The sequence below is a fragment of the Thunnus thynnus genome, chromosome 21 (genome assembly GCF_963924715.1).
Source record: "Thunnus thynnus chromosome 21, fThuThy2.1, whole genome shotgun sequence".
NCBI classification, from domain to species: Eukaryota; Metazoa; Chordata; class Actinopteri; order Scombriformes; family Scombridae; genus Thunnus; species Thunnus thynnus.
This window is the reverse complement of record NC_089537.1, coordinates 65,092-85,000: the sequence shown is the minus strand read 5'-3', so window position 1 is coordinate 85,000 and position 19,909 is coordinate 65,092. Positions and strand designations below refer to the sequence as shown.

The following is a 19,909-nucleotide window of genomic DNA, read 5'->3' as shown; positions in this document are numbered from 1 at the left end:
AACAGGCTGCACCAGCAGGTCCCATTTCAAAAATTATTGCAACCATCAAAAAGCACAATTTAAACAGCACATTAGTGTGACTTACATGTGTCACAGTGCAAGACGTGAGGCTTGGTCTTGAAATAACTTCATCATAATCCAAAGTTCCTGTCGGCTCCTTTTCAAACAAAAGAATCAATAAACTGTTGCTTGTTTTGATCAATAGTGGAAAACAAGCTCTCATTTGGCCACCACCAAAAAAAACCAAACACTCGAGTCACGTGCGACGCTGTGACACAGCAGCATTGGCTGTGATCACTTTAGCATCACAGTGTGTGACAGGTCAACAATTACATCAATCACACATAGGCTTATATGTGAGGGCGGGGAACAGCCGCCATCAGCGACTCAGCAGGCAAAAAGTCCAAATAGGCGCCGGTTCGGGGGGCGGGCAACATGGCATAGATGGGTGTCGGTCTATTTGGAGTCTGCTCAACTCAACTCTCATGAGATTTCAGAACGAGACTTCTCCTTGAGCGAGACTTGGTTAGACACAACATTGATCAGTTACAAAGTTGAGAATAAAGAACCAAGAGAAATTATTATGAACTAAACAATGTTTTAACCAATTAGTCTTAAATATACTTTTGATAGTTTTTAAAATCTTAAACATCAAAACCACCCTCTGAATATTGTCTAATAAGTGTTCTCCTCTTCACTACTTTACTATTACTGTTTACTACTTGCATTCTCTTTACTGACATGTCTTATGTTTCCAAATGAATTTGAAGAGTGAGTCAACAGCTGCACACGTTTTCCGATCAGCATATTAGGATAAATCTGATAAACGTGACCCAAAACAGAAACATCTCTTTGTAACTTTCAGTTAAAAATGGATTTTGACTTTTCGACTTTTGATAAAAATTTTGAGAGATTCATTCATCTGGAGATTTACTTATTGTGATTCCCAGATATTTGAGAACTTTTTAAACCTTTATATCATCTACTGACAGGATATCTATGATAACAGCTATTTGAAGCTCATTTTGAAGGAGCAAACAGATCATCAGCAGCTATGAACGCCTGATTGGTCAGTGACCTGAATCCCCGCCCCTTCACACCTGTACAACTGATTGATATTTTTCTTTACTTCCCGTTTCAGACTTCGGAGAAGGTGGAGACGGTCTTCCTGATGACTGAGTCACATGACCAGGACCAGCCAGTGGCAGATCAGCCTCAGGTAGCAACAGGAAATCTTGTAGGCCCACCCCCTAGTAACCCCCCGCCTCCTCCACCAGGGGTCTGCATGGCACATGCTGATGATATCACAGAGGAATGGGCCAGCGATGATGACAGTAATAATGCTAATGATGGAAACCAGGCTAAACACGAGGTCAGTGACAATGATGTCAGTGAGGACGAGGTTAGCAGCCAGGCTAGCGAGGATGCTATCAGTGTGTTAGCACAGGTGGCAGTGGACGAGGCCCTGCAGGCCGCAGTGAGACAGGCTACTGATGCTAACGAGGATGGCATGAGTGCTAATGGTGAGCAGGAGGTTAATGACAGCCCCCAACAAATCAGGACACTGTTTCCACATTACCATGATGATGAAGACGATGAGGACGATGAGGATGAAGATGATTCCAAAACTCCACAGGAGGTAACACCTGAGACCCAGTTACACCTGACCCAACTTCACCTGAAACCCAGCTACACCTGCCCCAGATACACCTGAGACCCAGTTACACCTGCCCCAACTTCACCTGAAACCCAGTTACACCTGCCCCAACTTCACCTGAAACCCAGCTACACCTGCCCCAGATACACCTGAGACCCAGTTACACCTGCCCCAACTTCACCTGAAACCCAGTTATACCTGCCCCAACTTCACCTGAAACCCAGCTACATCTGCCCCACCTATACCTGAGACCCAGTTACACCTGAGACCCAGATACACCTGAGACCCAGCTACACCTGCCCCAGATACACCTGAGACCCAGATACACCTGAGACCCAGCTACACCTGCCCCAGATACACCTGAGACCCAGCTACACCTGCCCCACCTATACCTGAGACCCAGCTACACCTGAGACCCAGATACACCTGCACCAGTGAAACCTGTCCCAGAGAAACCTGTCCCAGTGAAACCTGTCCCAGTGAAACATGCCCCAGTGAAACCTGCCCCAGTGAAACCTGTCCCAGTGAAATCTGTCCCAGTGAAACCTGTCCCAGAGAAACCTGTCCCAGTGAAATCTGTCCCAGTGAAACCTGTTCCAGTGAAATCTGTCCCAGTGAAATCTGTCCCAGTGAAACCTGTCCCAGTGAAACCTGTCCCAGTGAAATCTGTCCCAGTGAAACCTGTTCCAGTGAAACCTGTTCCAGTGAAATCTGTTCCAGTGAAACCTGCTGCAGTGAAACCTGTTCCAGTGAAACCTGTTCCAGTGAAATCTGTCCCAGTGAAACCTGTCCCAGTGAAACCTGTCCCAGAGAAACCTGTCCCAGTGAAATCTATCCCAGTGAAACCTGTCCCAGTGAAATCTGTCCCAGTGAAACCTGTCCCAGTGAAACCTGTCCCAGTGAAATCTGTCCCAGTGAAACCTGTCCCAGAGAAACCTGTCCCAGTGAAATCTGTCCCAGTGAAACCTGTCCCAGTGAAATCTGTCCCAGTGAAATCTGTCCCAGTGAAACCTGTCCCAGTGAAACCTGTCCCAGTGAAATCTGTCCCAGTGAAATCTGTCCCAGTGAAACCTGTTCCAGTGAAACCTGTTCCAGTGAAATCTGTTCCAGTGAAACCTGCTGCAGTGAAACCTGTTCCAGTGAAACCTGTTCCAGTGAAATCTGTCCCAGTGAAACCTGTCCCAGTGAAACCTGTCCCAGTGAAATCTGCTGCAGTGAAATCTGTCCCAGTGAAATCTGTCCCAGTGAAATCTATCCCAGTGAAATCTGTCCCAGTGAAACCTGTCCCAGTGAAATCTGTCCCAGTGAAACCTGTCCCAGTGAAATCTGTCCCAGTGAAACCTGTCCCAGTGAAACCTGTCCCAGTGAAATCTGTCCCAGTGAAACCTGTCCCAGTGAAATCTGTCCCAGTGAAACCTGTCCCAGTGAAACATGCCCCAGTGAAACCTGTCCCAGTGAAACCTGTCCCAGTGAAATCTGTCCCAGTGAAACCTGCCCCAGTGAAATCTATCCCAGTGAAACCGGTCCCAGTGAAATCTGTCCCAGTGAAACTTGTCCCAGTGAAACCTGTCCCAGTGAAATCTGTCCCAGTGAAACCTGTCCCAGTGAAATCTGTCCCAGTGAAACCTGCCCCAGTGAAATCTATCCCAGTGAAACCGGTCCCAGTGAAACCTGTGGGGTAACTTGTGAAAACAGGGGGGTAACTAACAGAGTGTTCTGATCTACATTTGAAAGCGGAGGCATCGCCCTCTGACGAAATGTTTGCTGCTGGAAATGTTTTTTAATTTATAAATGTGTGTGTGTTTCAGGAGGTCCCGGTGATGAGGAAGACTCTGACATATGAAACTCCAGGGGTGAGGACAGTCATTATACTTCCACTGTGTGTTTAAACAGTAACTACACACACATAGGTCTATTTTGGCATATAATGTTAATTATTATTCCAACAATACATGTGTGTAAAATCTACATTTTCTTCTCAAAATTAGCACATTTCTGCCTGCTTGAATTTTAAAATCCAGTTGACCCGTATTTTCTAACGGTGACGTTACGGGCAGGACTCCGAGGAATATTTCATACCAGCTGCTGCTAAGTATGTAGCCTCCAGAGCACAGCGCTGTGTATATAACTGCTCCAGGAGATGTGAGCATCGTCAGAATGGGTTGAGTAAGTGGGTTTACCTCACGGCCTTAGACAAAACCGGTCCACATCCAGCCTTCTTGACCCACTCGGCAGCCAGCCAGTGGTCTGGATCATCTCTTGCTGTTTTTGTTTAAATTTCCTGGCCAAATGTGAGGTATACGAGATAATCTCCCCCCATATTACAGCTTTTAAAGTTTCCCATAGCAGAGGGAAAAAGTTGACTCAGTTCTGTTAATCTCAAGGAAAACACACTTTTTTTTTTTAAATTGCAGAACTTATCATTAGCTAGTAACCCTTTATTGAGCCTCTATTGTCTCTTGGTGTTAATTGAGAGTACTAAATCTAAAATGTGTGGCACACACGTGACTGGAAATAATAATAGCAGAATATTCAGTAGATTTCACAGCAGAGAGAAGGGGCCTGTCTACAAAAAATAGTCAGTACTAGAATAAGCTGTCTACAAAAAATAGTCAGTACTAGAATAAGCTGTCTACAAAAAATAGTCAGTACTAGAATAAGCTGTCTACAAAAAATAGTCAGTACTAGAATAAGCTGTCTACAAAAAATAGTCAATACTAGAATAAGCTTGGTGCACCTCAGAAAAATTGGAACATTCTTTTGTGACCTGGTGAAGAAAGTGGCAGCGATCTATGCAGCCTCACTAACTGATAAGGGTGTCTTCAACATGGTAGAGGGTGTAAGTGTTTTAGGGTGCAAGTGATCAAGTTAAGGGTCTATCAAATTCAGATCCCCCCCTAAAATCAGATGATGGGTATCCAGATTTAAAATATTAGAAAAAAGGGAGGTCATACGATTTAGGTTGTCCCGTTAAAGGGCATAAACATTGATCAATACAACTGAAGTCTGATATAAAGTCCCACTTACTATGACATAGCACCCCCTGGGGTCAGATATAATCTGTGCAGGGGAGAACTGGATACCTTTGTATATCAACATAGCAGCACCCCTGGATCTGCTACCAAAAGCTGAATATTTTCCCAATTCAAGGTTTACGCATTCTGATATGATCACTTATACGCAAATGGGTCTCTTGAAGGAAAGCAATGTCAGTGTTAGGACCCTTAAGGTGTGGATTGCTTTACTGGGCCTCCCAGTCCACAGACATTCCAACTCACCAGTATGATAGAAGACCATCTGTTCTTCCCTGGGATATATTTGGATTTACCATTGATCACATCTAAAGTAGAGAAATATTAATGATAAGAGTAGAAATGAAGGGAGTATCTTGGTAGCATCCAGAGGATATTAACATTGGATAAAAAACATGAAAAACATCCCAGTTCATAGCAATAATCAACACATTCCCACAAAAACACAAACACATTTTTGACAAGCATTTAACTCAAAACCAATCAGTAAATTGTTTCTTCAGCTTGCCATAACAGAACAATATGAGTTGCAGGCTTGAATTACACAAAACTGATTTACTATGTAGTGGATTTTGCCTCCTGGTGGTCCAGAATATACGCTGTTGGGCCTCAACCATGTGGTCGGACAAAGGCAGGCCTACTTGTAAACTCTGAAGTCTGATCATGAGGCCGCCTTTGTCCTTCAACCCCTGAAACAAAGGAATGCCAGTCTGCGCCAAAAGGCTGCTCTCACAGACTCCATCTCCCAGCCTTCCCGGCAGTTCGCACCAGAGAGAGTCACAGCGACGCAGCTGTGACATCACCGCAGCTTTAAGTACCGGCTGCACACCGACACCCATTGGCTTTCCATGTAACCGTCCTGCAGGACGTGAGCCAGTTTACCAAAGGAGGTAATCCCGTGAACATGTACTTTCCCTTGCCAAGTTTGAAAACCACCCCTCATTGGATGAGCCAAGACTTCTTTGTGTTCAACCGAGCACTCACCAGATCTGAAAAGAGACCGTTACTGCAACCCAGCGCTCTCCCCTTCGCCTGCAGAAGGAAGAAAAGGATTTCTTCACCGAGACGTAGATAACTTCTATGCCCCGCTGCCTTCTGACCAAGTCAGTTCTTCTGTTTCCTTCTGCCCATTGGGAAACCATACACCACTGACCCTTGAGGAAACGAGGATGGCACTACCGGGACCACACATTGGAGGACCCGTGATGGACCCCACTGACGAACTAATACACATCTAATCGCTTATTGAAGCGACCCAAGTAAGAGGCTGGGCAGAGACAGTGTTGTATTGTGTGTTTGTTAGCATTATTGCTTATTAAGCTTTATTGCTGTTGCTGTGGTGTGAGTCCTTTGTTCTGCTAAGCTCTGAGGAGCATCAATGTTTTGCTATTTATTTAATTGTGTTCACCACTTTGATTCGTGTTGTCCCACGTGGGACTGCTGTGCATTGTGTCACCGCGAGGTTGGTTTGTCAAGTAACAGTTCAGACAACGTGCATTGCAGACCGCCGTCCGTTCACTCACTGTCTGCGGGACAAAGCAAGCAGAGCTCCGCTATGAGCTGCCCTACTACTAACCCTGTTTACATGCACACACACTCAACCACCCGCATCTCTTTACACATGTGGTGGCACAGCAGCACTCTGCCCCTCGCCAACTTACTACCAGACACATGTATTTGATAGCACACGCACTGAAGTGGGTGATTGCAGAATTGCCGACTTACAACTGGCACCATCTTGCCATTGTCTGTAACCAAAACACCACCATTTGATTCACACGTGTCAAGATTCCTCCCGTTGTCAAGTCCACCATCTTGACTCTTGAGTGACATCGTCATCCCACATCACGTCCGCCATCTTGTCACTCCTACACACACACACACATCCGCATGTTTAACCATGTACAGCTGTTGTTTTATGTATGTTTGCTTAGGTAGTACAGATGTGCAGAGAGTCTAGTATTTGTATTTGTGTCTATATTTGTTGAGGCAGCAAAATTATTTATATTTGTATTTGTATTCAAATGAAATTGGAAATAGGTGTAAAACTACAGTTTTTGTTTTTATTACGCTTTTAATTTTAGGATATTAACGTGTTAAATTAAGTGCTTATGAATGAACTATCTTATGAAGGAGGTCCCCACACCGGGTCTCAAACACAAGTCTTCCAGATCGACTGACGACTGCGCTGACTACTAAGCTAAAACCAAGTGCAGACAGACCTTTATCTATTTATACATCCGTAACACAGAGACAGCACACCATGTAACGTGTAGAGAAGACGATTCTTGCTTTGAACTTTTCATTTATTGCCTATTTTTTACAACCTAACTTTGAAAAGGAGAAGTGGAACAACAGGTTACGGAGTCACTTGAGAGCACTTCACATGTGTCAGTAGCTCAGCTTTATCTCTGGGGAACACCCTCAACTCTGAGAGTGATGTCCAAATAAGGAAATGTGCGTCATGGAACAGGTTCCTTGTTGAGACTTGCTGATAGACATAATAGCAGATCAAAGAAGAGAGACTACCTCACTGTTTGGTTATTGGTCCTGGTTTCCAGGTGATGCCCCATTATTATTAAGTCATATTAATAATTTATTGATTTTAATCATTAATCATTATCTTCAATAATGATTAATTATTACTAATAACAGTGCTCCTCCCAGCTCCTACAACACCATATGAACATTTTAACACTTAACTAGAAACACATCGTAAGAGGAATTGAAAAGCAAGCAGAATTACAACAGGCCAACCGAACCCTGATAATGTTTTAGATAAAAAGAGAAGATAAAACAAAAAACAAAAAACAACAACAACAAAAACACACAAACAGGCTGCACATGTAAAGGCACCTGTACATAGACCCACCCACGTACACACACAATTTGCTGTTAACATGAAACGGTGTAGGCTACTTGACAAAAGGCCACCGTAGCCACTGATCATCCTAAATAATGCCTCAGACCAAGGACCTCAATGATAGCTGGAAATGAAAGGAAAATGACAACACAAGAACAATAAACCAACATCTTGTATGACATGTAATCCAAACAGCGCATGACTTAACTTACTGTTCACATTCAACTGAAGGCAAAATAGGGGAACTCAAATTCTATAGTTTGTTGAAACATTATAGTTGTGTCTTATGTGTAACAAGTCCAGCAAAGACAAATAATATAAAGACCCCTGAAAGTGTATAAAGTCAAGTGTATCAGTGGCCTAATTGCTTGCTTAGTCTATTCTTTCATGAGTTATGTTGGTAGAACAGCTCGGCTTGTTCCAGGGTCTCAAAGACATGATCCAGTCTGGCAAGGTAGATCATGTGGAACTGTATTCCTTACCTAAAGAGGATTTCACCCCATTGAAAGCTGCTCGCCTCTTTGCCGCAGTAGCGTTGCCAATAGGTTTAGGGAGCACACCGCTGTAAAGGAAAGGGGTGTGCTAAATTTGCAGCACAAGACAAAATGAGAGCATCATTACAAAAAGACAATAGTAAAATATAATCGTTTTATCTCGATTATCCGAAAATAAAATTCGATTACTCGCACAGCCCTACTGTGGAGTGGATCCCGAGTGTCCCTGATAGGCACCCTCTTACTCCAGATGTAATCATCCATATCGGTTGCAGTGATGTCCCAAACCAGATGTCCAAAATACTAAAAGACGACTTCATCCATCTTAATAGTAGAGATGCAGCGATTAACCGATTTCACTATTAGCTGTGCTTCAAAAGTGATGGTTTTGTAACTGTAAAGGCGCAGCTACGCAGAGTATTTCTGTTCTCACTCTCAAAAGAGGGACATTATGGTACATTATTTTTCTATGAGCAGCGGTTGCACAGTTAGGAAAAGTAAAAAACATAGACAGTTGCTGTCGCAACCTGCAGACTGCAGGCGGAATGAAAACAATCCAGGTGTTACATCAGTGGTGCACCAGCTTAAAATGCCACATGGCACATGCTGTCACAAGAGCAATATTTATGTCTGAGGGGGGCTTCACTACATTAGATAAACAATGGCCGAGGGACCAAGCTTTGAAGCTTTGTTTCCACCAAAAAATGCCTTAAGTCGTCAGTCAGGGAGCATTTTGGATTTAGAATGAACAGGGGTGTTTTCAGGACGACAAATATCCAATCTACAAAACTTGCCAAAAAAAAGTTGCAGCTAAAGCAACACCTCAAATTTATTGCAACTCCGAGATCATCATCCAGCTTTTCACACCCAAGTGAAGATAATAAACTAAGTAATAAAAGAGTTAAAGAAATAATTACTTTAGTGGCAAGTTACTTAATGAAACACTGAGTTGGTAGTAAATTAAATATAAAAGTGTCACTTATTATCAACAAAGTAGTGGTGACTTTAGAGTTGGGCTTTCAGTTGCAATGTAAACCAATGGCAGCAAAGCAGGAAAAGGAGCATTACACCATTTATAAATTTACGCCCACCAAAACAGCAGCCCTTTACATCCTGTTGCTTCCTCCCATCTGTGTTTAGTAAATGCTCGATATGGTAGCTAAATATGCTAAAAGACTAAGTCAAAATTAGTAACTTGTAAACTTCCAGAACTATATCATGGGATCTAATTAATGGCATTTCAGTGATTAATAAAACCTGCATACAAGAGATGTTTTATTTTCACTAAAACTGTTAACAAACAACAAAAAAACAATAACATATAGGATTTTTTCAGGTCACATGTAAAATGATATTAATTATTTAAATTAGATTTTTAAAAATTAATTTAAAAATTAGGCATGGATGAAAGTTTGTTAAATTACCTACATTAGAAATATTTCCCCTTGGGGATCAATAAAGTTAATCTTTCATTTCTATCTGGATTGTCACAGCAAATCACCACTGCAAGGAAGAACAGGAAGCAACAACAGGAAGTGCAATGCCATCAACCCCAAAAAACTTGATTCTGAGGGTCCTGCAATCAGTGCTGATGCCCACTGGCTTGGTGGGGGGCACATGTCGAATAAATGTATCCCAGCTACAACTGTGCCTTTGGAAAGGGTGATTAGTACACGTGACTATATCTTGTCTTCTCAGTGGTCAAGACTGAACACTAAAAATATGAACATGCTCACATTTCTGCCCTATTATATGAACTGAAAGGACTGTAAGTAATTGTGTAATTTATGAAAAGGGCTCCGATGCAGATAGAGGTCCTGCAGCCTTTGAATCTATTTATTTTCTTCAAAAGGGAAATGCTGACATGGATGTTTACCATGGTAGCTTATATTTCATTCCAATGAGATATATAGACTTTTATTTTATTCATTATTTTGTACTGTATTATTTTGTTGCTTTATTATTTTTGTTTAGAAAGGCAGCAACTGTTAAAAATAACAACCAACAAAGAAATGTTGTGGGGAAAAAATAAAATTAAAGAATGCTCATATGATTTTATATATCCTGAGTGTTGTGAAATAAATTAATGTATAATAATTGTAAAACTGTGTTTTTTCCTCAGACTATAACTGTACCATCAAATGTTTTCAAATATACAGGGCGTGATGTTAAAATCCAAAGTGCTACCTCTTAAACTCCTGTGCTCCCGGTGGTGATGGAGAGCTCTGACCTACTTACTCTGATGTTGAGAAAGGCTGGGCAGATGCGTCATTGGGGTTGTCAAGTGGGATTCTACTTTCATTAACATTTGGCTGACTGGGCCCACAATGTCTCCAGTAGGCTCAGCCGTGTGTTCTGGTGTCCCAGAACCACCCCCTCTGCATCTGCCAAGCCAGCTTATTTGGGAGACCAGCTGGGGTCTTTCATCTTCAGCCACTGGTTACTCTGCTCTGCCACCCCTGATGTTTCCTTGATGTCCTGGCATAGAGCTGCTCCCTCATAGGTCCCTCATCAGTCTTACAGTTGATGTTGCTGCAAAGCCCCAACATCCAACTTCTACTGGGCAGATCTTTGCTGTCCAGCCCTGCTGTTCTGCCTCCGCTGCAAGCTCTGTATATCAGTTTCTTTCTTTTGAAGGCTTCCTGCATAGCATCCTCCCAAGGGACTGTGAGCTCCACAAAGTACATCATGAGCTGAGAGTTGGACCACAGGACCAGATCAGGCCTCAAGTTGGTGATGGCTGTCTCTAATAGAACCGTAAGCTGTGGGCCCATGTCCACCAGCATCTGCCAGTCCCGGGCTGATTCCACATGTCCAAACCTGGTCCTTGGTGGAATCTTCTGTTGCCTTTGTTCCCCTTCCTGAACAAAGGCAATTCCATCTCTCACATGTCCATCCAGGTGATCTTCCATTTTTCCACACTCTCCCATCTCATCCACAGGCCCTGTTTAGATTGCCTTGGCATACCTACTCCAGTCCTCCTGTCAGTGGACTTCAGCCATGACTAACTTATACTTCTCTAGTGAGGATGCCGGATTCCAGCAAGGTCGTTTCCTGTCAAGCCTCAAGCCACTTTTTCTGTAATCTTTTCTGAGAATTGGGTGTAAGCTGGACCAAGCAAGGCAGGGGAAATGCTGAGGGGAGCCAGGCAGAGTGGTATCCAGGGAGCAGGGAGTGTGCTGAGCTTCTGCGGGAGGCAGGTGAGGCAGGAGGACTGGAGACAGGGGCTAGAGTCAGAGGTTTTCTACTGGCAGAGAGAAACAAGAATTAGGCAAATGTTGGATACTGACACACCAGTAACAAGTTAGGCTGGAGGCGTGATTGACTGTGTGATCAGAGTCTACGATCTGGCTGAGTGTTGAAGTAGGAACCAGGTATGTGAAGCAGAGCAGGATGATGATGACAACTGGCGAAGGGAAAGAGGCTGCCAGCTAGGGAGACAGCATGTTACTGAGGTGCAGTTCCAGGGGCAGATGTAACAGGCATTTATCATCAGCGTGAGCACCTCCGTAACCAAGTCCAGCCGCTGCTCGGCCTGATTATCACAAATATTAAGGGCACTGCTAAGAACCTGGGTGTTATCTTCCACAGTGAGCTAAGCTTTGGATGACACAAAAAAATTGGTAGTCATGTTTCTGCCAAATCAAGAATATTTCCAAGATCCTAGCAATGTTATCTTTTAGCAATACCAAGAAAATTATTTATGCTTTTATTTTCTCAGGCCCTTAGGCCTGGAATATTGTACCGCGTTGTTTACCTGCCTCAGTGTCCAAACTGCAGCTCAACGTCAGACTGTAAAGACCTCTGCAGCCAAACGCTCTTCTCACATCACCCCAGTCTTAGCCTCTCTGCATTGGTTACCAACTTCTTTTAATCCTTTCTACAATCCTACTCATGACTTACGAGGCTTTACATGGCACCAGAGTACATTGGTGAACTCTTGAAAAAACTCTTAGATCTGCTGGTTCAGCCTGTTAGCTGTTCCAGAGTCCAGGGTGATCACACTGTTGCTGTACTGGTTCCTCAGCTTTGGAACAGTCTCTCAATTAGTATTCGGTCTGTGACACTGTTTCAGCTTTTAAATCCTTAAAACACGTTTTTATAGACTCACCTTCTTGTCTGACAGTTAGTCTTATTTACATAATACAGCTCTGTGTAAAAACCACCTAATTTAAAATTTTTAAAAATATTTTAATTTATTTTACCTTTTGGATGATTTATTTGTGCATTTCTTTTATACAGTCTTTCAACTGTGTGATTGTATTTTGCTGTTGTGCTGTGTTTTTCTTTTCTATATTTGTGATTGTATTTTATGCTGTCTATGGAGAGCACTTTGTGCTCCTAGTTTTAAAAGTGCTATATAAATAAAATTATTATTTATATTACTCAGAGAACTGTGGTTATACAAACAAGCCTCAAATTTATTCCTTTTCTGTGATGCCATATGTCATATTTAATCAACATATGACCTGTTGATAACTAACTTATATTCAGAGTGTAACAACATTTTCAGACTGATGTTGTGACGTTAACGTGTGTTTCAGAACCGTGTGGACTCTGATCCTCCTGCAGGGCTGCTGCTAAGTTCCCAGACCTTCACTGCAGAGACCTCCAACACCACCACGACCACACACATCACCAAGGTAACATCGGTCACCATGGTAACACACAACCACCACTACACACATCACCAAGGTAACACCGGTCACCACGGTAACCCACAACCACCACCATGCACATCAAGGTAATCATCCTTGAGGTATGCTACGTTATGTAGATGAAGAGATGAATGAATCAATCATTATAAAGCAGCCTGGGATTGAAATAAAAAGAAGAGAGAAGGAATAAAGAATACAGATTATGTTAACAATATTTATTTATCCTGAACTCAATATTGTCAAGGGACACTTGCAACTTTTTTAAAAAATTTGCCATGGTGAGTGTTTTAATTTGACTCACCATGAGCCCTGTAAAGTATGCCTATAATCATCTTTGGATACTATCTGGAGACCAAATAAATGACTCTGCATATTTGTTAAAAAATCAGTGTTCTTTGAAGTGTGTTCTTTCATTTGGTAGAGGCATTTCTTCATCAAAGGTCAGATGGCGTGGATATGTTGGGTTTTAGTGTGCTTCTCCATGCAGCTCTGACAGGCTTCAATAGAACTGGCACCAAGCAGATCTTAGAACACTGGTATCATGACGTTTTGATAGGTGGGTCAACTGATGCTGGCCATGCCCTCTATGTAAATGGACTGCATTTGTACGGCGCCTTTCTGGTTTTCCAACCACTCAAAGTGCTTTACACCACATGTCACATTTACCCATTCACACACATTCATACACTGATGGCAGAAGTGGCCATGAAGGTGCCGACCTGCTCATCAGGAGGATCTAATCATTCACACACTGATGCCGCAGCCTTTGGGAGCAATCAGGGGTTCACTATGTTGCCCAAGGACAGTTCAATATACGGACTGGAGGGGCCGTGGATCGAACCACCGATCATCCGATTAGCGGAAGACCCACTCTACGTCCTGAGCCACAGCTGCCCCAATTTGTTGCTTTGAAAATCAGAAAGGGGCGGGTTCAGCCACGGCTGTGTGTATGTATATATAAACTTAGCACAAAAAATAAGGAAATTTGTGTTTGGTAGATTATTTCTTTGTTGTAACGATGCTTCTTGGCAATAAATCTTATACTGTTGGAGAGCCTGTTTATTTCCCTTTTAAATGGAGCCACATTTGTAAGGAACATGCATTTGTGGGATGAGCAGCAGAGCTGAGTATGTGGGTTGTGCCCATGAAAAATTTTCCAAATCTTCTCTGCCAATGCCAAACAGCTTATTCTGCCATTGACTCTTGTTTGGTGTTTGGTGGATTGGATGATTGAAGTTTGAAGAAACAGGACATATTGGCAATTTAACAATTTATTTTTATTCATTTAACAAACAGGAGCCTCAGTAGCGTGTGGAAGAACCATACACAGCCACAACAGCCTGGCACCTCCTCCTCATGCTGGTCACCAGCCTGGTCACACTCTGCTGTGGGATGGCGTCCCATTCTTCAACCAGCATTTGTCGCAAGTCAGCCAACGTGGTTGCGTTGGTCAACCTGGCACGAATAGCACGCCCAAGCTGATCCCACAAATGTTCAATGGGGTTGAGGTCAGGACTGCTGGCAGGCCGTTCCATCCTCTCCACTCTGGAGGTAGTCTCTGATAAACCCGCTCTGTGGGAGCGAGCGTTGTCATCTTGGAGGATAGAGTTTGGTCCCAGACTGTGGAGACATGGGATTTCCACTGGTTGCAGAATCTCATCTCGATATCTCTCTGCATTGAAATTGCCTCCAATGATGACAAGCCTGTTTTTCCCAGTGAGGGAGATGCCGCCCCACACCATCACACTGCCTCCACCAACAGATGTTACTCTATCGGTGCAGCAATCAGCATAGCGTTCTCCACGTCTTCTCCACACTTTGACCCTATGATCCAACTGCTGTAGGCAGAATCTGGACTCATCGCTGAACATAATGTTCCTCCACATGTTCAGGTTCCAGTCCACATGATGCCGACACCAGCGCAAAGGGCCTGATGGTGAAGGGCAGTCATAGCAGGCCTCCTGGCAGCCCTATGAGACCGGAGATTGGCTGCGTGCAGTCTGTTCCGGATTGTCTGGGCAGAGAGCTGTCGGCCATATTGTCCTGCAAACCTTGACTGCAAATCTGTAGAAGACAGCCTACGGTACCTCAGTGCTGACAGGGTGAGGAAACGGTCCTCTTGGGGTGTCGTCTTCTTGGGACGCCCACTTCGTGGCCTGTCTCTGACATCCCCCGGTATGGGGCATATATATATATATATATGGAACTTGGCCTTCACTTTGGAGATGGTACTAGTGCTCACTCCAAATAATGCCGCAACTTAGTTTTGATGGAACACCAAGTTGCCCTATCGCACGGGCCCTATCCAGATCAGTCAAACGTGGCATGCCGGTTCTTGGAGCAGACACCTACTGACCACTGTAGCAGGGTCCATGCTCACAGCACCTGGAGGTACCAGAAGCTCAAAACAAGAGTCGATAGCAACAGTAAAATAAGCTGTTTGGCATTGACAGAGAAGATTTGGCAAATTTTTCATGGGCGCAACCCACATACTCAGCTCTGCTGCTCATCCCACAAATGCATGTTCCTTACAAATGTGGCTCCATTTAAAAGGGAAATAAACAGGCTTTACAACGGTATAAGATTTATGATTTATTGCCAAGAAGCATTGTTACAACAAAGAAATAATCTACCAAACACAAATTAACATGTTAAGAAAACGTAAATTAATGCATATAATTTAATGATCTGTTATGGCCACATTTTAGCCTGAGTCATGTCAAAGACATTTATTTGGAAATAAAACAATTTATTGATTTCTAATGCCATCTTTACATATTTCTATTCAATGCTTTACTTCTTTACAACAATAATGTAATGTTACATTATAACAACAACACAAACCTCCACACACTCACATATGTGATCTGATCCGTTTCTCTCCAGACGCTGAAAGGAGGAATTTCAGAAACCAGAATTGAGAAGAGAATCGTGATTTCTGGAGATGCAGAAATCGACCACGACCAGGTGAGACAACAGATCCTAACCCAGGTCCTGAACTGACTCGGGACAGTCCTGGTCAGACCTGAACCAGGACCTTGGTCAGACCAGGACCAGGGCCTGGACCTGGACTGACCCTTGTGTCCCTCTTTAAGGCGCTGGCGGCGGCGCTCAGCGAGGCGCGGCGACAGCATCCTGAGCTGTCTGTCACGCGGGTTGTTGTCCATAAAGAAACCGAGGTCTCTCCTGATCATATGATTGATTAGTGACATCACAGGTACCAGGGAAGCCAATCCCCTACAGGTGGGGTCTCAGGCTGGATGCTGATTGGCTGGCTGTGTAGTGGCTGATTGGTGCATGGCAGCATTTATAACTTTCTGTTTGCATGTTTTACACGAATGTTTGTGGTCAGGAAGATGTGGTTCAGCAAATAGCGATATCAGGTTCTAAATGGTTGGTAGGAGATCACAGAAAGAGACAGAAACCTGATTGGATAACATGTTTATTAGGAACCACAGAGGACAGGAAAGAACTGCAATGATTGGTCAGTGAAAACCTGCCAGAAAGAAATAAACATCCTTCCTGATAACTCTGCTGATCAGCAAGGAATCAATAACGTTATTCATGAATCATCAGATGATCTGCAGACTGTTTACCTGCGAACGTACTGACATCATCATCCACTGTCCTCTAAAGTGTGACATCATTTTACAGCCCAAATGATGTCGTCTAGCGTAGTGTCAGGAACTAAAACGATGTCCAGACAAAAAGAGACAAAAAGGTCAGTTAGTTTGACATGTTGGGTGGTACTGACCAATAGGAGCACAGTGCGCTGTGATGATACTGTCAGGTGGATGTACACGGTGAAAGTGTGTTCACCTGAACGTCAACATGATGTGAAAAATATGTTCAGGAAGTCCTGAGTGGATCTTGTTGTTTTAAGAAAGAAATCAAATTATATCTTCACTTCAGGGGACAGTGGTGACTTAACATGCTACGCTACGCTAACATTCTAATTAGCATGATCACGGCTAGCTTAGCCTAGCTCCCTCTGGTGGTAACATACAGTTTTAGCCTGAAAAATTCAGCTCACTGATTGGTCCACCGTCACAGATAGAGATCTTTACCACGCTGTATCATTTTCTTTATTCTGTCACTTATTTAGTTTTTTAATAAAACTTAAAAACTGGTCACCACCAGAGGACGACTCTTCTCCTCATGATCCATGAAACAGGATTTTATTTTACTTCATTTAGTTTCACTTTTGTTGTATTCAATTTATTAAAATTTTATTTGTAGATAATTATTATTCTGTTTCATTCTGTGTCTCTTTCAGTACTGAATCCTGAGCCTCTGCTGCATCATGGGAGTTGTAGTCTAGACTACAGAGCCAACAAAGACAATGTTTGCAGCAACACTCAGTGGACATTAATGGAAGTGATTAAAAAAATACACACACACATGTACACGTGCACACACACACACACACACAGCAAGAGTCCCACCTGTCTGTCTGCAGCAGTGTCACCTGTCTGTCTGACATTTGTAGTTAGATTACTGCAAACACATTCATGTAGAACCAAACATACGCAATGAGTTCTGACACTCACTTTAAAAAACTTCCTGTTCAGGTGAGACACAGACAGGTGAGACAGAGACAGACAGGTGAGACACAGACAGGTGAGACACAGACAGTCAGGTGAGACACAGACAGGTGAGACACAGACAGACAGAGGCGCTGCTCAGACACCATGAACACGTTCCCTCAGATGAATTTCACTTCACATTAACACCAAAACTTGACCTTCTGCTGCATTCACTTCCTCCTTAAACAAGCCCTGCCCTCACCCACCTGCAGACATCTGATTGGCTGGTAGACTCAGGTATGTTTACTCCTGATCATGTGACAGGAGACAGCGGCTTCATGAAACATTGGTCACCTGGTGAGGTCACCTGACTGTTACCTGTCTCACCTGGTGAGGTCACCTGACTGTTACATGTCTCACCTGTTGAGGTCAGGTTACTAGTAGCTAAAAGGGACCTTTATTCTGACAGTCTGGTGCACACTGTTTCCTGTCTGAAGTGTAAAATAGCATGATTGCTAGCACTGTAACCACTCACTGTATAGCAGCTAAAATTAAGCTCTGTATTTACCCATAATGCAATAGTAATGTGCCATTCTCTCATCTCGCCATGAAAACCCTTGTTATGAATTATTTTACTCTTCTGTTAACATATTTATTGATTTCTGTGTTTTTATTTATTTATTTATGAACAAGATCTGTGATTGTGCTTCCTGACTGACTGACCACTCCCCCTGGTGTCAGGTTACTGACTGACCACTCCCCCTGGTGTCAGGTTACTGACTGACCACTCCCCCTGGTGTCATTACAGACTGACCACTCCCCCTGGTGTCAGATTACTGACTGACCACTCCCCCTGGTGTCAGGTTACTGACTGACCACTCCCCCTGGTGTCAGGTTGCTGACTGACCACTCCCCCTGGTGTCATTACAGACTGACCCCTCCCCCTGGTGTCAGGTTGTTGACTGACCACTCCCCCTGGTGTCAGATTACTGACTGACCACTCCCCCTGGTGTCATTACAGACTGACCACTCCCCCTGGTGTCAGATTACTGACTGACCACTCCCCCTGGTGTCAGGTTGCTGACTGACCATTCCTCCGGCGTCATTACAGACTGACCCCTCCCCCTGGTGTCAGGTTGTTGACTGACCACTCCCCCTGGTGTCAGGTTACTGACTGACCACTCCCCCTGGTGTCAGGTTGCTGACTGACCATTCCTCCGGCGTCATTACAGACTGACCCCTCCCCCTGGTGTCAGGTTGTTGACTGACCACTCCCCCTGGTGTCAGGTTACTGACTGACCACTCCCCCTGGTGTCAGGTTACTGACTGACCACTCCCCCCTGGTGTCAGGTTGTTGACTGACCACTCCCCCTGGTGTCAGGTTGTTGACTGACCACTCCCCCTGGTGTCAGGTTGTTGACTGACCACTCCCCCTGGTGTCAGGTTGTTGACTGACCACTCCCCCTGGTGTCAGGTTGTTGACTGACCACTCCCCCTGGTGTCAGGTTACTGACTGACCACTCCCCCTGGTGTCAGGTTGTTGACTGACCACTCCCCCTGGTGTCAGGTTACTGACTGACCACTCCCCCCAGTGTCATTACAGACTGACCACTCCCCCCGGTGTCAGGTTGCTGACTGACCACTCCCCCCAGTGTCATTACAGACTGACCACTCCCCCTGGTGTCAGGTTGCTGACTGACCACTCCCCCTGGTCTCAAGTTGCTGACTGACCACTCCCCCTGGTGTCAAGTTGCTGACTGACCACTCCCCCTGGTGTCAAGTTGCTGACTGACCACTCCCCCTGGTGTCAAGTTGCTGACTGACCCCTCCCCCCGGTGTCAGGTTACTGACTGACCACTCCCCCCAGTGTCATTACAGACTGACCACTCCCCCTGGTGTCAAGTTGCTGACTGACCACTCCCCCTGGTCTCAAGTTGCTGACTGACCCCTCCCCCGGTGTCAGGTTACTGACTGACCACTCCCCCTTTATTTATAACTTCAAACACAAAATGTGTCTTTACCCAGTTAAGTCAAATAAAATTATTGATATTGATATTGATGACTCATCTTTCTGTTGATGTTTAAAGTTACTTGGAGTGTCTAAATGAATGACGATGTGGTGATGATTTATTGGCTGAGACAGAATTATTGCTGAGAACTATTAAGGTGCAGTGCTTTGTGATGATAACCTGATTTTCAACTGATAAAATGGGCACAAAAGTGACAAAGTGACTTTAAAATTAGTACCAGGCATAGTTCTCAAGACTGTAAAAGTTTGAATCAAAACTAGCTAAAATGGCTGCAGATGCCAGCGGAGGCAAAAAACAACAACCAACAGATGCTAATGCTAACATGAGTGATACTGAAACTTGACACTGAGACCATGGATCTGAATGTGCCAGGTACAGAAAAGATAGTCATTAATGAAGTTAACCCAGATGGCACAGTCGACATCGACCCACCAACTCCCTCTTGAAACCTGCCACCAAAAAGAGGAAGCATGAATGTAACGGTGACAGTAGTGATGGCGGCTCAGACATCCTGCCAGCTGAAATGGTTTCTGCCTACAGATAACCAATGTCCTCTGCGGACAAGGTGCCGACAGACAGCTGTCCTCGACCTCTGACTGAGTTAATGAACGTAGTTCCCAAAATCTACAGATGGATGACTATCCTAGCC

General features: G+C 44.1%; 1 protein-coding gene across 4 annotated transcripts in view; it reads left to right on the top strand.

The window, feature by feature from the left end:
- The window catches only part of epb41l3a (erythrocyte membrane protein band 4.1-like 3a), a 55,168-nt gene extending 35,883 nt beyond the window's left edge, over positions 1-19,285 (top strand). For 2 of the 4 annotated variants that reach the window (XM_067578171.1, XM_067578170.1), the window contains 6 exons: positions 1,142-1,639; positions 3,466-3,510; positions 12,591-12,689; positions 15,591-15,671; positions 15,800-15,947; positions 16,981-19,285. In XM_067578171.1, the coding sequence (XP_067434272.1) occupies positions 1,142-1,639; positions 3,466-3,510; positions 12,591-12,689; positions 15,591-15,671; positions 15,800-15,910 (834 nt within the window). In that variant the 3' untranslated portion in view covers positions 15,911-15,947; positions 16,981-19,285. The remainder of the gene's footprint in view (positions 1-1,141; positions 1,640-3,465; positions 3,511-12,590; positions 12,690-15,590; positions 15,672-15,799; positions 15,948-16,980) is intronic. The other 2 variants (XM_067578173.1, XM_067578172.1) reach the window with 2 other exon arrangements.
- The last annotated feature ends 624 nt before the right edge of the window (positions 19,286-19,909 follow it).